Source organism: Mastomys coucha, unplaced genomic scaffold (assembly GCF_008632895.1).
Source record: "Mastomys coucha isolate ucsf_1 unplaced genomic scaffold, UCSF_Mcou_1 pScaffold18, whole genome shotgun sequence".
Taxonomy (NCBI): domain Eukaryota; kingdom Metazoa; phylum Chordata; class Mammalia; order Rodentia; family Muridae; genus Mastomys; species Mastomys coucha.
In genome coordinates, this window is record NW_022196900.1 from 114,399,244 (window position 1) to 114,421,673 (window position 22,430).

General features: G+C 53.9%; 1 protein-coding gene across 8 annotated transcripts in view; it reads right to left on the reverse strand.

Annotated features, from left to right (window-relative positions):
* Plch2 (phospholipase C eta 2) overlaps positions 1-22,430 on the reverse strand; it is an 83,008-nt gene that overhangs the window by 42,526 nt on the left and 18,052 nt on the right. Inside the window, exon 1 of one of the 8 annotated variants that reach the window (XM_031379721.1) lies at positions 19,307-19,711. The exons of the other annotated variants lie outside the window; for them this stretch is intronic. Within the exon in view, the coding sequence (XP_031235581.1) occupies positions 19,307-19,337 (31 nt within the window). The 5' untranslated portion in view covers positions 19,338-19,711. Of the gene's footprint in view, positions 1-19,306; positions 19,712-22,430 lie in introns of those variants that run through there. 8 annotated transcript variants of the gene reach the window in all.

A 22,430-nucleotide genomic window follows, 5' to 3' on the forward strand; every position in this document is an offset into this window, starting at 1 on the left:
CATGAGGTGGGAGCGCAAGGGTCTGCTGGCTGGGAACACTGTAATCACCTCAGAAGTGCTGGATGATGAAGTGTAGGCCCCTCAGGTGTTGACCGTTCTGACTGCTATGCTGCAGGGAGGGACACAGGCCCAGCAGCAGCTCAAGCCTAAGATGTTTTATTAACTATTCAACACCAAATCCAATTTAGTGTTGGATTAAACAAACTCCTTGTTTGAGAGCTCGGTCAAGATTACTGCCTCTAGTGAGGATCCAAAGCTGCTTTAGAGGATGCGGTAGGAACCCCCAACCATCCCATGACCCTGGCACATCGTAGATACCAGTGCCTAGAGACACAGCCTCTTGACCTGGGTGGCAGGTGACAGAATGTGGAATTCTGGGTAAAAGCAGGAACACTCATCTTTTGGTCTTCAGGTCCCTTCATGGAGTCACACCCAACACTGAGTTGAGTCCAGGTCATCATTCTCAAGATGAACACTTTAGAGGGAATTATGGCCTCAGGAAGACTGGCCAATAAGAAACTGTCCTGACCACTGTTATCCAATGACCACAGCTGCCCCAGAGTGACCACAGCTGCCCCAGAGTGACCACAGCTGCCTTAGTGTGACCACAACAGCCCCAATGACCACAGATGCCTCAGAGTGACCACAGCTGTCTCATGACCACTTCTCCAGGTGTCACCACAGCTATCCCAGTTACCCTGGCTGTCTAGGCAGACCACACCTGCCCCAGTGACCACAAATGCCCCAGAGACCACAGCTGCTTCAGACTAACCAAGAAGGAGACTGCCGTTCTAGGTCTGGCACGCCCATCTGCCCTACCGCCAAACATAGCAGAGTCAGGTTCAAAAGAATCATCACTTGATCCCAATGCAGACAAAGCAGAAGTGGCCAGAGGAGGGAGACAGCAGAAGGAGATGGAATGCTCTGGCCAGGTTGTCACTGTCCCCACAGCAATTCTGTATTGCCAGGACAGCAGCTGAGGCCCTCAGGGTGGTACCCAGTCTCAATCCCAGAGCCCATGGATGACAAAGAACACAGACATCAGCACCATCTGGGTGATAATGGAGAACATGGCAGAGGGTGGAGGCCTGGGAAGCTGGAGGTTCAAGGAGTTTTGCAAAGGCTTTGGCCTAAATTGTTACAGCCACAGGTGCTGACCTCCTGGTGCCCAGAGGCCTGGCCATATAGACAGACAGCATCTTGCCTTCACCATGCCATCTTCAGACATCTTCAGCCACAGCAAACACCTATTGTTTGGCTTCTCACTCCCCAGGAGGGCATCTAAGCCTGTTCAGGGACTAAAGAGAGAGGTGGGGGTGCGGGGGTGGGTCTCTGGCCTAGGTCAATGGGTCAGAGTCCTGGCCGCAGCTGCAGTAACCTAGATAGAGGTGAAGTGAGCAGACACTGCCCTGGCAGCTCACCCTGCCTCCCTGCACCAGCCTGACCTAGATTCTGTGCCCGTGTGCAGCAGCTATGCAGAGCTGCGGCCAGCCTGGCACTGAGACAGGTGAGCAGAATCCAGAGCCAGCTCAACCACTAGCATGGCCCCAAGATACACTTTCTGTGGGGTTCTGGGTGAGCTGTGCACCCATTCTAATCCCTCCCCATCTGGGCTGAGAAGCTCTGAGGAGCCCTTGGCCTCCACTCTCTGGTCTGGACCCTACCTCAGGGCCTGCTGGAGGAGGAGAAGACAGGAGGAGGTTGAACCCGCTCTGTCACATCCCTCCCGTTCTATCAGCCCTGTGATTAGATGGAGGTATCCAAGACTCTGTGAAGCCACAAGGCCTGCTACAACCACTCCTCAACTCAGCTCCCACAGCCTCTGCCCACAGGCAGGTCAGCTGACCTCCGCTGGACTGGCAGCCTTCAATCTCCCAACCTGCACCACAGGACCATATGGCCAATCTGGGCTTTATGCCTGTGCACCGCCCTATACCCCCTTACACGAATTCTTACATGAATGAAAAATCCTTGAAAATCGAGGGGTATGTACCCTGCATGGCATGCAAATGTATGCTTCCCCTCGTTCTTAGACTAGAGGGGCCCTTCAGGCCACACAATGCCCTATCTCAAGGCCAGAATTGGACAGTTCAGTGTCTCCCATTGCTCCTCTCCCTTCTGCTTTTCCCTCAGCAGCCAACATTTATTAAGCTCCTGCTGTTTTCCAGCCATTGCTTGAGGCTAGAAGTCAGTAACAAGTTCATCAGAAGTGTTACGAGTTCTAGGGAACCCCTGGTCTGGGAGGGCAGGGCTCTAGGAGTGACCCCAACTCCTTGAGGAAGTTCTGGACAGGAAAAGTAAGGTGGTGCAGTCTCTAGAGACATGGGGAGAGAAGAACCCCTGCACTGGAGGTCAGTGGGCACCGGAGGTCAGTGGGCACCAGAGGTCAGTGGAGGTCAGTGGGCACCGGAGGTCAGTGGGCACCGGAGGTCAGTGGGCACTGGAGGTCAGTGGAGGTCAGTGGGCACCGGAGGTCAGTGGGCACTGGAGGTCAGTGGAGGTCAGTGGGCACAGGAGGTCAGTGGGCACCAGAGGTCAATGGGCACCGGAGGTCAGTGGGCATGAGGTCAGTGGGCACCGGAGGTCAGTGGGCACTGGAGGTCAGTGGGCACCAGAGGTCAGTGGGCACTGGAGGTCAGTGGGCACTGGAGGGAGGGCTAGCACAGAAGGAATCTGAATACAGACTGAGGTGTGGTTTGTACACCTCAGACCAGACCTAGAGCCAAAGGTGAGGAAAGGGAGGGCGTGACAATGCCAGAGGGACGCACTAACTCCCAGTGAAGAACACATAGTGTGAGCACAAGCAGACCAGAGGAAAGTGCACAGCAATGGGCCATGGATGGAGGCTGCTCTTGGCCTCATGGAGTTCACCTACCCTCACGGGGTTCACCTAAAAGTATTCTCTGGTGCTTGCTGCCCAAGCCTTCCTTGCCACTCTCAGCTCAAACCCCAACACTGCCTTTGAAAATGGCTCACCAGTATTCAGTGGTAGAGTTTAAAATACTAGGTGGCAACTTGCAGACTCAAAACAAAAACAGTATATAGAAGCCACAGCCTTCCTGTGGTCAGTGTGAAACTGGTTGCCACATCCCGTGAAGCCACAGAGGCTGGAGCTCTGGGTATCTGTACCAGATGGGCTGTGAGGGCTTTGTGAAACTACTGGCTTCTACAAGTGCTGTCTCTGTCTGCTGCCTACCTGTGTCCCAACCCCAGAGTGACTGCAGAGAGTAGGATTTACCTTACAAAGGGTGACTGGATTGCTATGAGCAGAATGGGGTTCAGGCTGCCTTTACAAAGGGTGACTGGGTTGCTATGAGCAGAATGGGGTTCAGGCTGCCTTTACAAAGGGTGACTGGGTCCCTATGAACCAGCAGTTTGATGATACCGAGGACATGTAGTGTTGGCAGATCATGCTCTGGATTGCTGGAGAGGCATCCCTAGTCCAAGGACACAGCCACATATCCTGGCATACACTGTGCCATTCCCACACCCCCACTTATTTATATGACAGTGGCTTTGTGATGAGAATGCAGAGACTAAAGGCTCTAAGAGTGCGAGAAGGGAATAAACTTAGCCATGGACCCATTTCTGAGAGACATCTTTGAAGAGGCTGCGTCCATATGGTATGAGGATCTGTTTGGGTCTTCCCTGGAAGTCAGAGCCAGTTTCCACACTATATGTGATCTGACATGCAACCAGATCTTTCATATTATTTGTGGAATGACCTCCCCAAGTCCAGACCCATGTGGCAAGCCTTTGCCACTTTGCAAGGAAACAAACCTACAGATCTTCCAAGAGAAGCTAGAAGGGAACTATCTTACTAGGTGAGCAGAGTTTGCCAACAAACCTGTGGCCAGTACCAACAGTGTGAATGTCCTTGAGAGGTATGAACACACAGCTGAGGGTAGGAGTGTGAACACACAGCTGAGGGTAGGAGTGTGAACACATAGCTGAGATGAGGAGGTAACCACATAGCTGAGGGTAGGAGTGTGAACACACAGCTCACAGACGCAAACAGATTAAGGGAAATGTGAACACAGAGCTGATGAAGGATCTGTGAATATATAGCTCAGGGAGTATGAACTCAGATGAGGAAGGGAGTGTGAATGCACAGCTCAGGGACAGAGTATAAACACATGACTGAGGAAGAATGTGAGCACACAGCTCAGGTTTGGTGTGTGAGTACACAGCTGAGGAAGAGTGTGAACACACAGCTGAGGGAGGATCTACAAATGCACAGCTCAGGGAGGGAGAGTGAACACAGATGAGAAAGGGAGTGTGAGCACAGCTCAGGGAGGGAGTATGAAAAAGCACAGCTCAAGGAGGGGGTGTGAACACAGCTCGGGAAGGGAGTGTAAACACAGCTCAGGAAGGAAATGTGAACACAGATGAGGAAGGGAGTGTGAGCACACAGCTCAAGAAGAGAGTGTGAACACAGCTCAGGAAGGGAGTGTGAACACAGCTCAGGAAGGCAGTGTGAACATAGCTCAAGAAGAGAGTATGAATACAGCTCAGGAAGGGAGTGTGAACATAGCTCAGGAAGGGAGTGTGAATACAGCTCAGGAAGGGAGTGTGAATACAGCTCAGGAAGGGAGTGTGAACACAGCTCAGGGAGGGAGTGTGAACAGAGCTCAAGGAGGAAGTGTGAACACAGTTCAGGAAGGCAGTGTGAATATAGCTCAAGAAGAGAGTGTGAACACAGCTCAGGAAGGGAATGTGAACACAGATGAGGGAGGGAGTGTGAACACAGGTCAGGGAGAGTGTGAACACAGCTCAGGGAGAGTGTGAACACAGCTCAGAGAGGCAGTACTTACAACCCCAGGTGCCTTCCTTGAGGCCAGTGAATCATTGCTGAGGTGTTCACCATCCACACCACAGGTCCTGATCCTTCCCTCATTCCCCAGCAGCCACAGGCCTGGGAAAAGCTGCTGTTTCCCACAAATACATCTGTTCTCAGCTTTACCAGGACCAGGTATTTAGCAGGTGGCAGCAGGGTGCTCCATCCTGCCTCCTGGAAAGCCTGGTGTCCTGATCTGAGCCCTCAATCATACTGTCATTGGCCCTTTGCTGTGTGGATGGTGGATCTGGGTGAGACATGACTGTCACCGCACACTCAGACACAGCTGATGAGAACTTCCTGCTGAGGCACTCTGACCTTGACCTGCCTGCCCTAGGTGCCAGCCCCTCTCCTTGCCCTCTGCACCCCCAGCCATGTGTCACCTGCAGAGGGTGTGGGCCCAACGGCCGCCCAGTACAACAGGGGCAAGTGTTTATTCTGTTCTTTTAGTGCAAAAAAAAAAAAAAAAAAAAAAAAAAAAAAAAAAGAAAGAAAGAAAAAGAAAAGAAAAAAGAAATCCTGTGAGTCACTGAGAGCGTTCAAGTAGAAGGCTGAGGCTGGCAGCCCCAGCAGCCGCGGGCAGAAGCAGAGAACTATTCTCACCAAACTCCACCCCAGGCTGCAGAAGTCTGGCTGTGGCAGCCGCTCAAGGTAAACTTGTCATTCCCCCATGGCTAGACATTCTAAGAAAGTTGCCACCTTTGGGGACACTTGTCTGACTGTCACAGACTCCCAGAGTATTAGGGGATGGCAAGAAAGCCTACATCAATCCAACAGGGCACCAAGAGAAGACATGGCTGGGTGGTTGAAGCAGAGGGGCTCATACTCTGTTATCGTGGCTTGTAAAGCTTTGGGGCCACTCTCTCTGATACTACCTCAAGCAGAAGAGCAGGAGGTGCCACACAATGGGGGTGTCCATGAGGAAGGTACCTCATGGGGTAGGGAGTGCCCACAAAAGCCAGACTTCCTTCCTATCCCTGCTGCTGGTGCGGAGGGGCACAAGGCATCAGCTAGTCCAGCTGATGGCTCCCTGGTAGCCCTGGGTACTTCTGATCCCAGATTACCCTAGACTGCAGCAGGGCCCCTAAGGCCTTGCAGCCACACCTCAGTGCCTGAGGCTTGGATGTACCAGGCAGGTTTTAAGAGCTGCTCTGTCCTCTAAGAAAGGAAGCAATGGGCTGGGACTCCAGCTGGACAGAAAGCCTGACCAAGGGCTATGGAAGAGGTTCAGCCATCCTTCATAGCTCTGGAGTCAAGACACAGAGGTCTCTTCCAAGGGAGGGTCTCTTGTAGCCTCTTTTCTTTCCCTGGGAAGAGCAGGAGGATTGTCTTACTCATAGTGGAGGGCTAGCCCTACACCAAGACTCCTCCACAAGCCCCATTCAGAGGATATCCTAGATCTCTGTTTTCAGAGGGGGAGATGGAGGTTTGCTTGAGGTCACGGTATCAATGTATAGTATCTAGGTATCCACCTTGGTCCATCACCTTGCCCATATTACCCTTTGATCTGAGGGGGTCAAGTGTCATCTAAGGTCCACAGCTCAGCTTGGCTTGAGCTGCCAGAAGGAACCACCTCTGTGACCTCATGTGTTCCTGGGGCAGAGGCAGCAGTGACGTCTGAGTCACGCCTGCAGCTTTTTAAGGCTCAGCTGACTGCAGGGGTAATTTAGGTTTTTTTGAGGAGACGCAGGAACACACGGCAGAGAACATGGTATGGAGACACCAGTCACAGTGCGGTGCTTTTGTGCCCTGCCCCCATCGGAGTTTCCTCCTGAGGCAGAAGCCTGCCCTTTGATCCTACAGGGGTCACCCAGAAGCTGGTCACCAGGAGTGGTGTGCTTGCAGCCTGGCATCAGATGAGGTAGCTCAGGCCTTGCTGGGTGGCTGGGAGTGTCTGTGAGAAGGGGCCAGCCTCCAGATACTTCCCAAGAGGGAAGTCCGGCAACTCCCCCTCTGTTCCTCTATCATCTGGTGGCAACAAGGGGTGCCTCAAACCAGAGGAAGCCCTGTGAGAAGCATCCGAGGTGGGACCAAGTGCAGACAGAAAATCTAATTCTGATGACCAGGAGGGACATGGGTGAATTCACTCTGGATTTCACTTCCTAACTCCCACCAAGTCCCTGCTTCCCAGCCTGATGATTCCCCGAGTTTCATTGTCTCCTTCCTAACGGAATATAATAATTCCCAATAATACCAAGCCCAAAATAACACCCCAGTGTGCAGCCTGCAGAGCTCGAGGGGAGAATGGGACTGACTCAAACACAGCTGCAAGTCGCTTTTAAAAATACACTGAAACACACACAAACACTGGCGTGTGCGTGAGAGCTGCCTGCGAGGATGTTTGCCTCCACCCACAGGCCCTATTCAACAGGTATGCAGGGTGAGGCTAGGGACATGAGGGAGAGAAGGACGGAGGGATGGAGGGAGGGATGGAGGGAGGGAGGGAGGGATGGAGGGAGAGAGAGAGGGAGGGAGGGAGGGAAGAAGGGATAGCTGGGAAGAGGGAGGAAGAGATGAAGGGAGGAAGGAAAGTGAGGGAGGGAGATGGAGGGAGGGAGAAATGGAAGAAGGGAGGGAGGGGGGAGATGGAGAGAGAAAAGAAAGGGAAGGAAGGAGAGAGATGGAGGGAGGAAGGGAGACCATATTCTTCACTCCTGCGGACCAGAGGAAGCAAGGAGGGCGGGTGGTAATCTGCTCTCCTACAGACTCCTGACCAGAATCCCCTCACCTAAGGGCATTCAGCCCTACACACCCAGCAAGGAGCAGTGTGCCAAAGGAGATGCCAGCTCTAGGCTGCTCTCAAGCCAAGGGAGACATCCCTGCACCTCCACTCTTGGAGCTTGGGGCAGAGACAGACCAGCTGATGGATTCTCAGGCATCAGGCTGCCAGCAGGTATTCCTTAGCTCCTACACCATGAGGACCTGGGCAGGCTGGCTCCTGGGCACTGCACACAGTGCTGGTACATGGTCATGAATAGTAGGAGGGAACGCAGTCTGTCCTACAGTTAAACACCTTGGGGCCTGGACCCACAGAGGCTGTGGAAAGGAGCCAATCTACAACTTCCCTCTCTTGCCCTCAGTTTCCCCATTTGAAATCCACATAGCGGTACACTCCAACCCAAAGAGCAGGCTCTGGGAGCACGCTCCCTATTTATCACAAGGACATATAGCTCCCAAGAGCCTAAAGCCCTCTGTCACACCAACATTGCCAATAAGCACAGATCCAAACTCGGCACAGGGACAGGCCAGCGATCTTCAAAGACGGGCCCCCTGCCTAGAATTACTGAGCAAGAGTCAGGATGCTGAGGAGGCTGGGCCAGCTCAGTAACCTGCAAGTGACAAGCCCATTCATTTCTCCTCAGCCCTGGAGAAACTCATAAGGGCCATCCCATGTGCAAGGGAGCAAGGCACAGCAGGGCCCTATCAGGAAAGCTCAGGGTTAATCATTAGACCATCCCTCCCCAGCAATGGGGGGGGGGTGTCCACTCAGGGTGGCTGCCTCAGCCCTGGGAAAATGGATAGTCTGTGGCTGTGATCCTCTATAACCAACTCCAGAGAGCAGCCACCACACCACAGGAGGCCACCCAGCTACCTTCTGAGAGGGGGGTGGGAACAACACAGTTGTCCCCCAGAGGCCTTATATAGGCCACAGGGCTCTCTGTTGTGGCGGCCACTGGGGGCTCCTGAATGCCAATCTAACAAGTGATGGAAGAGAGGTCGAGGCCCAGAGCCTGAGTCTCCTGCTGGGTCCATTAACATCCCTGAAAGATAGAAGGATTGATGCCAGGACAGGGAAGCAGGAGTGAAGGAATGATGCCAAGACAGGGAAGCAGGAGTGGGTGGGTTGGTGAGCAAGGGGGAGGGGAGATGGGATAGGGGTTTTCAGAGGGGAAAATAAAGAAAATATAATAACAATAATAATAAAAACAACAACAACAACAATAATAAAGAACAGCCCAGCAGAGCTGGCTTCTGACAGGAGAGGGGCTCTAGAGCCAAGACAGCTCCTTCTACAGCATTATCTGTGAAAATGGCAGTCCAATAACAGGACACCTAGACTGGCCACCAGGTCTATCGCTGGTTGCCAAGTCTCCAAACCCACTGCAGCAGGCACCAGCCAGAGGGATTGCTGGCCCATGAGGACTACAGAGAAGGCTAGTGGACATGAGTGTACCACTTAGGCCTGGCTAGCACAGGCTCTTTACCTTTGGAAAGACTGACCTTCCAGAATTGTTCCTGCCCCACATGAGGCCAAAGGGCCCCTATGCCAACAGGCCAATTAACACTTGCCCCTCACCTTCCCAGCCCACAGATACCTCTGCTGCTCTGAAATTCTGTTGTGATCAGCTGCTGAAGAAGTGAGCCATAGGCCTGACCTGAAAACTGTTGCTCAGAAACTGGCAGATCATGAGAGAAGCTTCATAGCGGGTGTCTTGTCAGACCTACAGCCTCAGTGTGTGAGGCTCAGCCTTTGAGCCTCTGATCATGCAGCGGATGGCCCTCCTGCTGCAGGCTCAGGTACCCCCAGACTTTCTGCTCAAACCTGGAGGATATAACAAGGGCTTCTCAGCAGCTGCTGCCCCACTATTGGCCGCAATCTTGAAGCACCAGAAGTTACAGTCATTACCCCAAAATGAAGTATGCAGAGGACATAGTCCTAAGTGAGGACCCCTTTGCCTTAACTGAACTGTACCAGCTGGGTCCACTGATAGAGTCTTCTGCTGGGAGACATGGTGACCAAGGGCTACCAAGCACTTCAAGGACCCCAGAAAAAGGACAGCAAGACCCAGAAGCTGTGTGTGGATCTTCTCTCCTTGAAGAACAGAGCTCTGGGACAGAGTGGACAAAAGAGGTGGTAGAGGAAGGAGACCCATGCTCCTCCACAGGGCCTGGCTTTGACAGTGTGGGAGGGCATCCTTGACAGAATCGCTTGCTTTTCAGCATGCCCAACCCCCACAGCTCTCCTAGGTACAAAGGAAAGCATAGGAAGTGCCTCTCCCACACAGATAACCTTGGCCAACCCTCCACAAGCGTCTTGAGACCCCAGCGAGTCCTTCTCCCTTCAGTTTCAAGTTTTGGTTTTTTTGTTTGGTTTGATTTGGCTTTTTCAAGACAGGGTTTCTCTATGTAGACCTGGCTGTCCTGGAACTCACTCTGTAGACCAGGCTGGCCTCAAACTCAGAAATCTGCCTACCTCTGCCCCCAAGTGCTGGGATTAAAGGTTTGTGCCACCACTGCCCGGCCGGTTTCAAGTTTCTTAACATCAAGATGGGGGCCAAAACAGGACCAGCTGTAAACACATATATATGAGGGTCTCTGTGTTGCATGAGGAAGGGGCATGTGCCATCAGGGGACTATGGTGGCCCCAGGTCATGGCCCTGAGAAGAGGGAGCTCTGGTGCTGTTTGAGGTTCCTATCATACTTTGCTTTAACAGATTGTCTCAGCTGCCATCATACTGTGAGGTAGGAGTGGGCACGACCCGAGGCAGGATAGACTGGCCAGCTATGAAGCACCCACTCAGCTGCCATCTAACCTAAGTGGGCGGGTGAGAAATAATCAAGGTTTCCTCCTGACTATCTTCCTGCCTCTGCCCTCAGGAAGCACAACTTGGACAGGACTCCTGAGGGAAGCCCCTCTCAGTGTTCTATGGAGCTCCTGGCTGGGCAAAGAACAGTTTTTACTGCACATTGAACGAGGCTGGGGTCCAAGAAAGACCATTGGAGGAATCCAGGAGGCTGAGGGAGCTGCCAAGGACCCTCCCTCCCAAAACCAATATGGACTAGCAGGCATTGGATGTCTTGAAAAACCAAAAAAAGAAAAAAAAAAGAAAAAAAAGAAAAAAAAGAAAAAAGAAAGAAAGAAACTTGAAACTGAAGGGAGAAAGACTCACTAGGGTCTCAATTGGATAAACCAAGAAGCTTATGTCTAGCCCCCCTTTGGGGAGCTCCAACCAATGGGCTTTTGGCCCTATGAATTACTGAAGCATCTCCCTAAGCTCGCTTGTGGCTCTCCTATACCTCTCAGAGAAGCAAGTGGAGACCCAACCTAGCTGCCTGATGTAGCCTAGCCTTCTGCAATAGCCCAGACCCCAGTCCCAGCCTCAGCCTCTCAGACCCTAGTCCCAGCCTCAGCCTCTCAGACCCCAGTCCCAGCCTCAGCCTCTCAGACCCCAGTCCCAGCCTCAGCCTCTCAGACCCCAGTCCCAGCCTCAGCCTCTCAGAGCCCAGTCCCAGCCTTAGCCTCTCTGGCTTTAGTCTTAGCCTCAGTCTCAGTCTACAGCCCCAGCCTCCTACCTGCTCACAGTACCACTCCTAAAGATCTAAAGGGAGCAGGGGGCAGACAGGGTGGGCCAGGCAGGAAGAGGCAGGATCAAGGGCTCCAAGTCTCCACCACACAGCCCTTTCCCACAGGCTCACTCCAAGACAACAGCTGCTGCCTTTGAAAGGAGGTGAGATACTTCCGCAGCAGCAGCACTTCTCACCCACTGGGCAAGGCACAGTGGAGGGACCGGGATGGCTCCCAGGGAGACTCCGGCTTGCTCCCTGAGGGTCCACAGCCCTCAGTCCAGTGGCCTTTTCTTTCTGTAAACTTGAATGGATGTGAGGCTCCTCCTGACTTTGAAGGACAGCAGAGCATACTCCAACTAGTTTGGCAGCACAGTGAGGGCTGATCACCCCACCCCCCACCTCCAGGAAACCAGAAAACTAGGAGCCTAGGGGAGGTATCCCCTTCATTTGCCATTGTGTTGAGGGGACTGCCATGGAGCAGGTGAGCCACCAGGCTGGGTGCCCAGACAGCAGGCTCTGTTCATCTCCTACCCCATCAGCCTGTGGCAGAACACAGCCCTCACTTAACAGGCATGGCATTTCTGAAGATGACAAAGATCCCAGGCTCAGAATGTGTTTTCTTTTTTTTTAATACGAACAGACACTTCCGCGCCAGCATGCGGACGACGGTGGTGCCTCCCCTGCAGTTCGAGGCTGAATCATCAGCCAAGTTGAGGCCAAGAGCACATCGTGGTCTAGCAGCCGTGGGGCTCTGGGGGATGAGGCCCATCCCCCTTGGCCCTCGGAAGGACTGGAATTGGCCATGGGTTTCGGGTTCTGGGATGGTCCACACCATGTTCAGACTGCAGCCCTTGCAGGGCTGTGATCTACAAAGATGAGGTGGGACCGGCAGGGACTTCTTGGGGCTAGGAGAGCGGAGAAGGAACAGGAAGAGGAACCTCACTCTGAAAGCAGGGGTCTATGGAAGTCACCTCCCACTGCTGGGAGCTAACCAGGCTTCCCAAGGGCCAGCATGGATTGGCACAGCCCTGCAATCCATCTCCATTAGCCATGTTCTTGGCTGCAATTTTTCACCTGTCTCTGAAAGTCTTACCCCTTGAGGACGAGGATGCATATTCCGGTATCAGGTGGAGAAGACAGAGACAGACAGGACTCCCTTAGCTAGGACCTAGAGCAAACCCCCATCCGCTTGTCATCTGGGCAGGACAGGGGCAGTTGGATGGTGTCTCTGCACCTTGGCAACATTAACTTGACTGGTCTGTCTCAGGACAGGGGCCAGGGTTTGATAGTATTATATGCTAAATATCCCAGCAGTGGGCTTCAGAGGGAAGGCTCAAGTGAAGGCTGTCTTTTTGGAGCTAATTTCTCCTCCCCTGGAACCAGAAAACCCAGAACTGGCAGTACTCATGTCTTCTAGCAGGTCCCTCACCTTCTCTATGGCCAGCTAATCCCCCCTCACAGACAGCACCATCCCTTTCTTTACTGATGAGAAAACTGAGCCTTAGGCAATTGGCTCCTCCAATAAGAGCACAGATTATGTTGTAGACCTGGCCCCTGAACCACCCCACCTACATTCCCTCCATGGGGTCAGAGCTATGGAGCTAGCTCCCAGAGGCACAGCAGAACACATGCTTCTGCTGAGATGGCCAAAAGGCACTGGGATCGGCTAGTTTTCCTTGCTTCCTGGCAAGTAAGAGATAGCTATAGCCTAGGGCAGTGCTGGAATCAAGCTTCCCAGAGGAAGCCAGGTCCAGCCTGTGCCTCCTCAGAAACACTGTGGAGCCCTAGGGGCCTGTCAAAGCCACTTGGAACAGCCTCGGGAGGCAATATGTCCCTGTACCTCCTCTGTCAAAGGAGATGGCTACTGAAGGCTTTGCTTACGAACCCACAGCTCAGAGTATGGCAGGTGGTGACAGACAACTTGAGCCCAGGCTGTCAGCTCTGCACCTTGAACTTGGTCTCAGAAAACCCAGCCAGACTCTGAGAGAGTCTGAGAGAGGAACGGTATGGTAGGTCTGGGGATTCTGAAGCAAGAAGAGATGCCAGGGGGATCAGCTTGGTAGTAGGCCCCTTTCATGTCTGCTCTGCATCTTCACGGTGTGCACCAGTGGATCAGAGCTCTCAGAAAAGTGGAGCATTTCATGATCTGTTAATTAGGAGCCCAGAGTACTGTTGCCCCTCAGGGGAGGGCCACCAGCAAGGGAGAGAACCACTTGAAAAACTCTCAGGAAGAACTTGCACCTCAGGCCACCACTGCAGACTGAACCCACCCACTCCTCCATCATCAGTCACCACAGTGGGAAGCGACGAGGAGAGCCATCTCAGATCCAGCCAGTCTACCTGGACAAACCTTGGAGACACAGATCAGCTGGACAGGTGCCACTGGCTTTCCAGGAAATTTCAGAAAGGCCCAGTGGAGCTGTTGGGACACTGTGTGCAAAGCAACAACCCTACACACCCCAGTAAGTGGCAGGACATTAGGGCTGGGCTCAAGGGGACCAGGGCCCAGTATACCAGCATCTATCCCGGTTAGACTCCACTCTTGTATCCACATGTTCACAGGTTGCAGGTGACTGCAGCTGCCCATCAGCCATCTAAGGCCACACAGGAAAGATCTGAGTTTGGAGGAGCATCAAGGATCAAGGGTGGGGCAGGACAGGTCTAGGAGGCTCAAGTTATTCAGCCACTGCCCTCTCCCATGCTCAAGGACGCCGTAGCATGGGCAGTTATGTCCATTGGAGCCCACTATACAAGAGATGGTATCAAGGCTGAGATTACTGAAAACCAGCCTATCTGTCCAGTCCCAGGTTTAAGGTCTCTACCCTGCTGGTCCCATCCCAACTTCCTGCAAAAGCTACTTACTACCCAGCTTGTATGACCTTGCCCAGCAACAGCAGAGACTGTGTGTATACCTGGCCTCTGGCCCGCTGCACCTCCACTACTTCTACACAGGTGGACTCCACAGTAGCTGCTCAGCCCAGGGCCAAGTAGTCCCTGAACCTGTCTATCAAAGTAGACATTGATTGGAGGCTGAGAAAAATAACACTTGGGAGGGCTCAGCCCCTCTTCACTTGCTCTTGTAGCCTCTGAAGACTAGTGGCAGCCCAATCAGAGAAGAGATGAGGGTGGAGAGAACCCTGAGTTCCCCAGCTTTATACCATCAGCATGTGCCATCCTGTACCGGTCCTGTCCTGGGCCTGTGGGACTCGGCATCAGGAGATCTGCACCCTGATTCTGGTTCAGCAGTGCTGAGGCAGGGGGATACCAGGGTAGATGATGTGAGCACTGAGATGGGCTGAAGGACGATAAATATGCATATGTGTCCCAGGAACCTACAAGCACAGCTGCATCTGGAAAGTGTCTTTGCAAATGGGACTAAGCTTGGAACCTTCAGGGTCCTGAGCATCTACATAGCTACTCAGGGAGGCAAAGGGCACCAGCAGCCAGCCCAGCCCAATTGGCAGGCTCCTGCTCACAGGTCAAAGGCAGAAAGAATGGAGTTCTAGGGGATATCAGGTAGCAGGGTAAGATAGGACAGGGCAAGAGGCTCAGGAGCCTTGGCTGTGGCATCTCCTGTGTAGAGTGGCCTGTGTATGGAGAACACTGTCCAATGGAAGCAATGAGCCTCAGAAGAAAGGGGAAGGTTCAAGAAACAGAGCAGGCAAAGCAGAAAGCAGAGGCTACAGAAGAGAGAGGTGACGGAGACGTCAGCCTTGGGTGCCATAGAAGACCATGGCCAGGAGATGATGGGTAGGACCTTTCCACAGAGCCTTCAGAAGGAGCATGAACCTGCCTATACCTAACATGTCAGACCCTGGGGCTGTGTGCGGGTGCATCGCCAAGAGGTGTCATCAGTGTGTAGTGGTTTCTGCTGGGATGGACAACAGGGAGTCCAGGGGAGGAGAGTACAGGCTAGCTGTCATGAAGGGAAGGAGGGTCCCAGTGACCACAGGTTCCCAAGACTGCCTTAGTCTAGCACAGAGACTACTTGTTCCCCAGATCCCCCAGATAGTACTTGCAGTACCACTGGAGCAGGTAGCTGCAGATGTGGTTTTGCAGAAGGCAAAGGGGCTCGCAGGTGGTTAAGTGACTTGTCTGGCTTTCATAGCCTGTTAGAGCAATCTGTACAAAGAGCAACACTCCCTCACCCCATCCCCATCCCCACCCCCATCCACAGAACTCCAGGGTTCTATGGGCTGCACATACGTCTTTAGAGTCACCTCTGGGTACCTCTGTGTCAACTCTGGAGAACACTCATGTGACAGAGGAAGGGCCAGATCGGCAAGTGACCCCAGTCTGGATCTAGGCTGCTCCATGACAAGAGAAGAGGCAAGGCTAGAGGTACTGGCATGGACCTCAGGTGGAGCTGGGCCCTCTCTAAGCAAGCAGAGAAACATCTCAGAAGCTTGTCCTTCACCATACCCCAGGGTTCCCTGCATTCTAGGTTCTTCAAGGTCAACAAGTCAGTCATGATCGTGGATCATGAACAGCTCAGCAGCCTGGAGGTGCAGCCCCTGCACAGCTCCTTTCTCTCATACCCTTTACACACATCAGGCTCTCTGGAATGTCAGTCAGCTAGAGCCAGCATGTGTGGTGGCACATGCCTTCAGTCCCTGTACTTGAGAGGCTGAAGCAGGAAGACTGTCTGGAGTTCGAGGCTAACCTGAGCTACAGTGGCACCCTGCCTTGATTTAAAAAACAAAACAAAACAAAAACCATCCAGTTTACTTCTTCCCCAGGAAGACAGGGTGCCTCTGCCTTGGAAGTAGGTCTGTGTAACTGTGTAGATTATGCATGTGTGTGTAGGTTAGACATACATACTCATGTATATGTGTGTCCATGTATGTGCATGCATCTCAGAGGATCTAGTAAAGAGTAAAGATGAGGTAATGCAGGCCATAAGCCCACAGGATGCAGATGGACTGGGATCTATGGGGCCCTCTCCAGCAGTCTCTGACGGTGAAGCATCCGCTCCATAGGCAGTCTCTCCAAAGTCCCTCTTATTTGTCATAAGACTCCTCCTGGCATGCCCTGCCCGCTGGGATCTGATACCCAGCAGGAACTCAGAAAACAGGTGTGGGGAGCCTGCTCCAATGTGTTGGGATAGAGACCCCAGAATTGAGCTTAAAAGCTGCAAGGAGAACAGAACAGATGGGGAAGGAAGAGAGGAGCAAGAGCAAGGGGCGGGAAGCTCTGGGCCACGGCACTGCTACTCCCTCCTCAGACTCCCACTCCAGCATTGGCCTGGGAGGAGGGTATAGGCACACACACACATAAACACACAGACATCCACACACAGACACACACACACACACACACACACACAGATACATGCACATAGACACATGCACACACACAGACACACGCACACACACAGACACACACATGCATATACACAGACACACATGCACACACACACACATACACACATTTGTACATAAGGCTATAGAAGCAGGAGTCTTGGAAAACTCCTAGTCAGGCTCATCCTCAACCCAGAGAACCCTGGAAGGCCAAGGGGCACTGAAACCCCACGACTCTTAGCCCCTCTCCACTGCGCAACATGGCCAGCCCTTGGCAGGACTGGGTGGCAGAACCCTCCTCCTTTGTCCCTTTGTGTTGGGCAGGCAGAAAGGACAAAAGCTCACTCCCGGCTGGCTAGCTGCTGCCACTGGAGACGTCTCCAGGAGCCCTTCCTCCGTCTGCCTGCGATGCTGCCTGTTATACAACAGACCTAAGAATAATCTAAAGGGCGGTCGCAGATGAGCGCCTCGCCCTGGGACCCCTCCAGCTGGGGAGATGGGAGGAACCACTGGAAAAGGGCTGTGCTTCTATTCAAGACTCAGTCTGTGTGGAGGCCATGTGCCCCCTGCCCAGTGGCTCCCCCATCTCTAGCACCTAGGAGACCTACTGCATGCAGTCCTGGTTCCCATCTCCATCTACAGCTTAAGGTGACCGGACAGTCCAGAGGCTCCACAGCCACCTGTGCCTACTGATCCGGGGGTCAAGAGTCCTGGCCAAGAGAAGGCAGCTGCAGTTTGGCTGGACATATCGATGCCTAGGTCCTAGAGGACAGCCCCTTTCCTGGCAGACAGAGCTCATGAGGCTGAGAGCTGCTGTGGTGCAGGAGGAGGGGTAGGCAGCACTGGTCTCCAGCCCACTCTGAGGTACGGGAGATGGCCCATTTCCTCAGCAGCTCCTCTGCTGCAGCAGGTGGCAGGCAGCCTTCAGGTTACTGGCACATGCTCTGGGCCAGGCTCACCACCCCTCCCGAGAGCAGGAGGCAGGGTGGGTGCCATGGTTGGCAGATAATGAAGTAGTCCTGTTAGGCGCAGAGTAACTGAGTCTATACAAATTGGCCCGTAGCTCTTCATCTATTGCAGGCATTAAAAATTAAAATCCAATTATAACTCATATTGTCGAACCTGGCTGCTGCCGATTACAGCAAGCCGTGTGTGGGGTTGGGGGTTATGTAACCTGAACTATTGGTGGTGGTGCTGACAACCCCAGGCACTAAGGCTTCCTATCCCTAGGAGGACCTGCAGGAGGACTGTCTGTCTCACTTGTAAGTAACAAGACCTGCAGGGGTCCCAGGACCCACAGGTCTAGCCTAAGCATCAAGTGAGGAGAATTCCTACCTAGTTACCCAGTGGAGAACCCACCCTCACTACTAAACACTCTCTGGACCCCACACCTGCCTGTTACTCAATGGCAGTGTACACAAGTCCTACGGAGGGTGACAGAGAGCAGGCCTGCCTCGGTTTCAGGCTTACTTGGCCTCCTAGGTGGGCAAGGTTACAGGGCATCAAGGCTACGAAACCAACCCCTGGAGCTCCAGATGGCACACCCTGTCCAGACTCTACGGGCCAACTCCGACCTCTCCTGTCCCAAGAGTGTGAGGGGTCAGCTGTCTTACACTGGACAAGGACCCCGAAAGGCTGGGCCTTAGGGAATCCAACTGCAGGAGTCCTCAGGTAAGTTGATGGCACATACTAGCTGCTGCACCGAGTCTCTCTCAGTCTCTCTCGTTCTACCTAAAATCCAGTCCTTCCCATGGGGACTTGTGGAGAGTGTGGTTGTGGAATGGGTAATGTGTTGGAGTAACTGGGGCCTGGGGAAGGGAAGGATATACAGGCTAGCTCCTGACCCATTAACAGGACAGAAGGCAGGCTTGACCTCTGACCTCCTGCTGCTGCCCATGGTGCCCAGTATCCCCTCTGCAGCTCTTAAGTTGGGACTTTGTTCAAGGATCCTGACAGGACACCAGTGGGAACCCCTGGTGCTTTGGGTACTGTGGGCCAGCCATGAGAAGTGCCTGGCATTGCCTCTGGAATCCAGGGCACTAGGGAGCCGGGAGGCATACTGGTACCTTTTCATGGTAAGGCACCAAGAAGATCATGGGAGAAAGGCCTGATTTGGTATGGAGTCTATGATCACCTCATATGCCTCAATTGTCACCAGCCAGCATAGAGAGGGACTGGAAATGAAGGAAGAAGAGGAGAAGGAGGGCAGGGGAGGGCAGGGGGAGCAGGAGGAAGCCTCCTGTTTCTTTGCATCTCCTGTTTGATAGTTCCATAAGTACCCCATCCCCTACAGGATGCCCTATAAGGGTTTAGAGGTCCAGGACCCCAGGAATCACCTCACACAGTGGGTAGTTGAACTCTTTCCCCAACAACACCCTGCAGTGTCTGGTGGTTCCCACCTGGCCCCACCGTGTCCCCACCGTGGGGGCTGGGCAGGTGCATCCCAGCCTAGCCCAAGCAGATGTGTGATGTGTTCACTGCGCTGCAGCTGTCCACCCAGCACTTCTGGCCGACTCACATGGCAGTGGTCCTCCTGCACCACCGAAGTAGGGGCATCCCCACCCCCACCCCAGCAGGGGTCAGTCCCCACACAGAATTACAGCCCCAGGAAGACATCCTGAAACCTGGGGAGGAAAGTTTGCAGGGGGTGGCTCTTTGATCCCTCATCCAGTACCTGAGGCCACCAAGAGAGCCTTGGACCTCTCTGCCTGTCCTGCTGCGATTCCACATGCGCACCCGAGCCCAAACGGAAAAGAGAAGCAGCTGGGCCCCACATGCGCCCCCTCCCTGGGCACATCCCCGACCCGGGCCAGGAGCAGCGGCGCCCCCGCGCGTCTACCCGCCCCAGCCCTGCGTCTGCAGCAACAGGAGCGGCACCTACTGTGCTTTTGCGGGGCGGCTCCCGCGTCCATTGTCTCCGCGTTGACAGCAGCAAGGTGGCCACGAGGGCGCGGACTCGGGTGGTCAGTGGCCTGGCTCTGACTGAGGCTAAGGCTCGGAGGACATCGCTTCGACAGGGCTGGCGGCCCGCGGCGGACTGTGCGCACAGCGCGTTCGGCGCTGTGACACTGAGCCCCGTGGAGGCGCCTCGCGAGGAGAGCGCTGTCACTCGTGCCGCCCGCACCACACCCCCTGCCCGCCCCGCGCTGGGAGGGGGCCGGGGGGCCCCCGGGTGCGCTGCGCGTAGAGCGGGACGCGACGTGGAACCGCGGGTAAGCGCAACGCGCAGAGACTGGGAGCCGGGAGAACAGCGGGGCCAGCACCCGCCCCGCGCCCGCCGCAACCAAAGTACTCTTTCTGCAAAGATGCACCCGCAGCCTCCCCCCCCCCGCCCCCCGCCTCTGCGTGGCCGGAGCATCGGACCAGGAGGGGGCGGGGCCGAGAGCACTTCCCACATCTCGAGGCTGCTCCACGCAGCCAAAGCAAAGAGCTGAGCGGGAGGTCATTGCTCTCCACCCCCGGGTGCTTGAAGAGGAGTGTCTGGGTCACCTCTCCCTGGAACCCGGAGGTCAGGGAGCACATGCACAGCGCCGAAAGTCCCAAGACCAGGGGAAAAGGGTAATTAATAGTCCAGCCCTGAGCGCTGGATAGGAGCATCCCTTAGCTCCCTTCAGGAGAAGTGTTTCTGGGTCAGAGTGGGATGGGGCTTGGTGCTGCTGTCTTGGAAACCGCTATTCAGGCCTGGAGAGAGGACCAGGGTGGGAGTTGCATGTAGAGTCCTGGCCCCTCCATGACCGGCCCCTGGCTTCCTTCAGATCCCCTTCCTGCTCTTCCAGGTCCAGGAGAGTGCCCATAACTGTTGGTATAGATCAACCCTGCATCCTGGGAACCATCTTGTCACCTCCTTGCCAAGTTAGGCTTCTCAGCAGCCCCTAGTCTGCCCCCATCCTACTGTCTGTAAGCAGGCAGGGTTGGAGAGGCAGAGGGAGAAAGGCAGGAGAAAATGTCCCACTCACGCCTGCGTCCATAGAGTCCTCAGGCCCCCTCCTGGGTATGCTTTGCCTCGGGGCTGAGAAGCAAATTTCTCTTCAGCCCACCTTAACAACTATGGCCCAGATAGGGTCCTGTCACGCCAGCCAGCCACTCCAGACCACTGAGGAGCAAAGCACTTACTCTGTATGTGTGCTTCCACATCAAGTGGGTTCCTAGACCCTATGTTTTGTGGTCTGACCTGGGGAGTTGAAAATGAGATGGGAGATCTCAGCCAGACCAAAGAAGGAGGTCTAAGCAATGAGGAGACTGGAACTCTGAATGCTGCCCAGCAGAAGAAAGACTGAATCTGAGATGAGGCCCCTCTCAGCATACTGGGAGCAGGTTTCTAAGCCAGGATGAGGCAAGACGCCTCCTATATGGAAGGGTGTGTCCTTTGAGACCAATACCTCCTGCTCTTTTTGTCCCAGGGCATACATATCTTCTACACTCATGAGCCTTAGTCTAATGACTTCAGAGTTCATGTCCCAGCTCCTACAGACCCACGAGCCCTCAGGACCTCCTCTCCAACCTTCGTTTCCTCTGATGCAGAGTCACTGGTCTCTACAGATCCTTGGCTCTCCTCAAGCCACCCATTGATTCCTTAGTTCTGCCATAGATCCTGTGACCAAAGCTGACTCATGAGAGATGACACATCCACCACACCTATGGGGCAGCTGAACTCCAAGGTGCTCTGCTCTCGAGGCTCTCTTGTCTTGCGCACATACACACACACCCATAGCTGTTGAAGCTCTATTAGACATACCTTCTGGGATGCCTCATCCAGCTAAGGCTGCCTGTGCTCAGTCTGCCCTGGGTAAGTAGCACTAGGTCTTCTTACCACAGCCACAAACCCCTGACATCATCATCATCCTTCTCCTCCTCTAATAGCCGACCAGAGCTATGCTCCAAGAGACACGGCTTCCTGAGCCATGCTGAGGAGGCAGTTATCAAAACTCCTTCCCAGGAGCCCATGGTACCAAGTCTGTACTTCTCCGCCTGCCATGGCCACACAGGCACGCATATCCCCCCAGACTTTACCTGGCTCCCTTTTCTGGAATGCAAGCTCTGGACTCTCTGTGCTCCCACTTCCCAGGACAGAAGCACACCTTCTGCTCCCACTCTGACAGCATGAGTTTTCCCAGGACACTGGGAGAGCATAAGAGAAAAACAAAGCATGCATGAAGAGCTAGGGAGAGGGCTCAGTGGGTAAGCTTATGTGCTGCTCTTGAAAAGGACCTGAGTTCGATTCCCAGACCCATGTCAGACAGCTCAGAAATGCCTGTACTGGTACCTCCATGGAGTCCTACATCTTCTTTTGGCCCCATTAGTACTTTCAGTCACATGAACACACACACAACTAAAAATAAAATCTTTAAAGTAAAATAAGGTATGAGTGTGTGAGAAGAAACCAGGAGGTCTTGGAGCTGCCTGAATCCCAGCCTCTTGCCCAAGCAGATCCTTCTGGTACATGCCAGGTGCTAACAGGAGCCAGACATAGGCCAGGATGAGATTCCTGCAGGAAAACCACGGAGCGTTCCATGAGTGTACCTGTGGTGCCAGTGTTTCTTGGCTTCTACAACTTTGTAATGGGGCACTGGCCAAGTAACCACTGGCACTGAGGTTTATGGCTTCTCTTTGTGCTTTGTGGAGTGTCCCCAGGCACTCCAAGGACTCTTTTCAGTGTGATGGTCCAAAGCACTCTTCTCCAAGCTTAGAGACCCCCAGAGCTGGGTACAGACCCATGAAATAGGCAGTAGATTCCAGATCATGCCCACTTACCGCCTTCACCAGATAGTGATGGCTTTGTCAGAGGTAGGGAAAGGTCTCTCCTAGACTGAGTCCAGTTGCTAGAAGCAGGATCCCTGGCACACGCATACACACACACACACACACACACACACACACACACACGCACGCACGCGCGCATGCACACAGGGTATATCAGGTAGATGCACCTCCTGTGATGGCAAGGTGCTCTGTATTCTAGCTCTCTTACACACACACACACACACACACACACACACACACACACA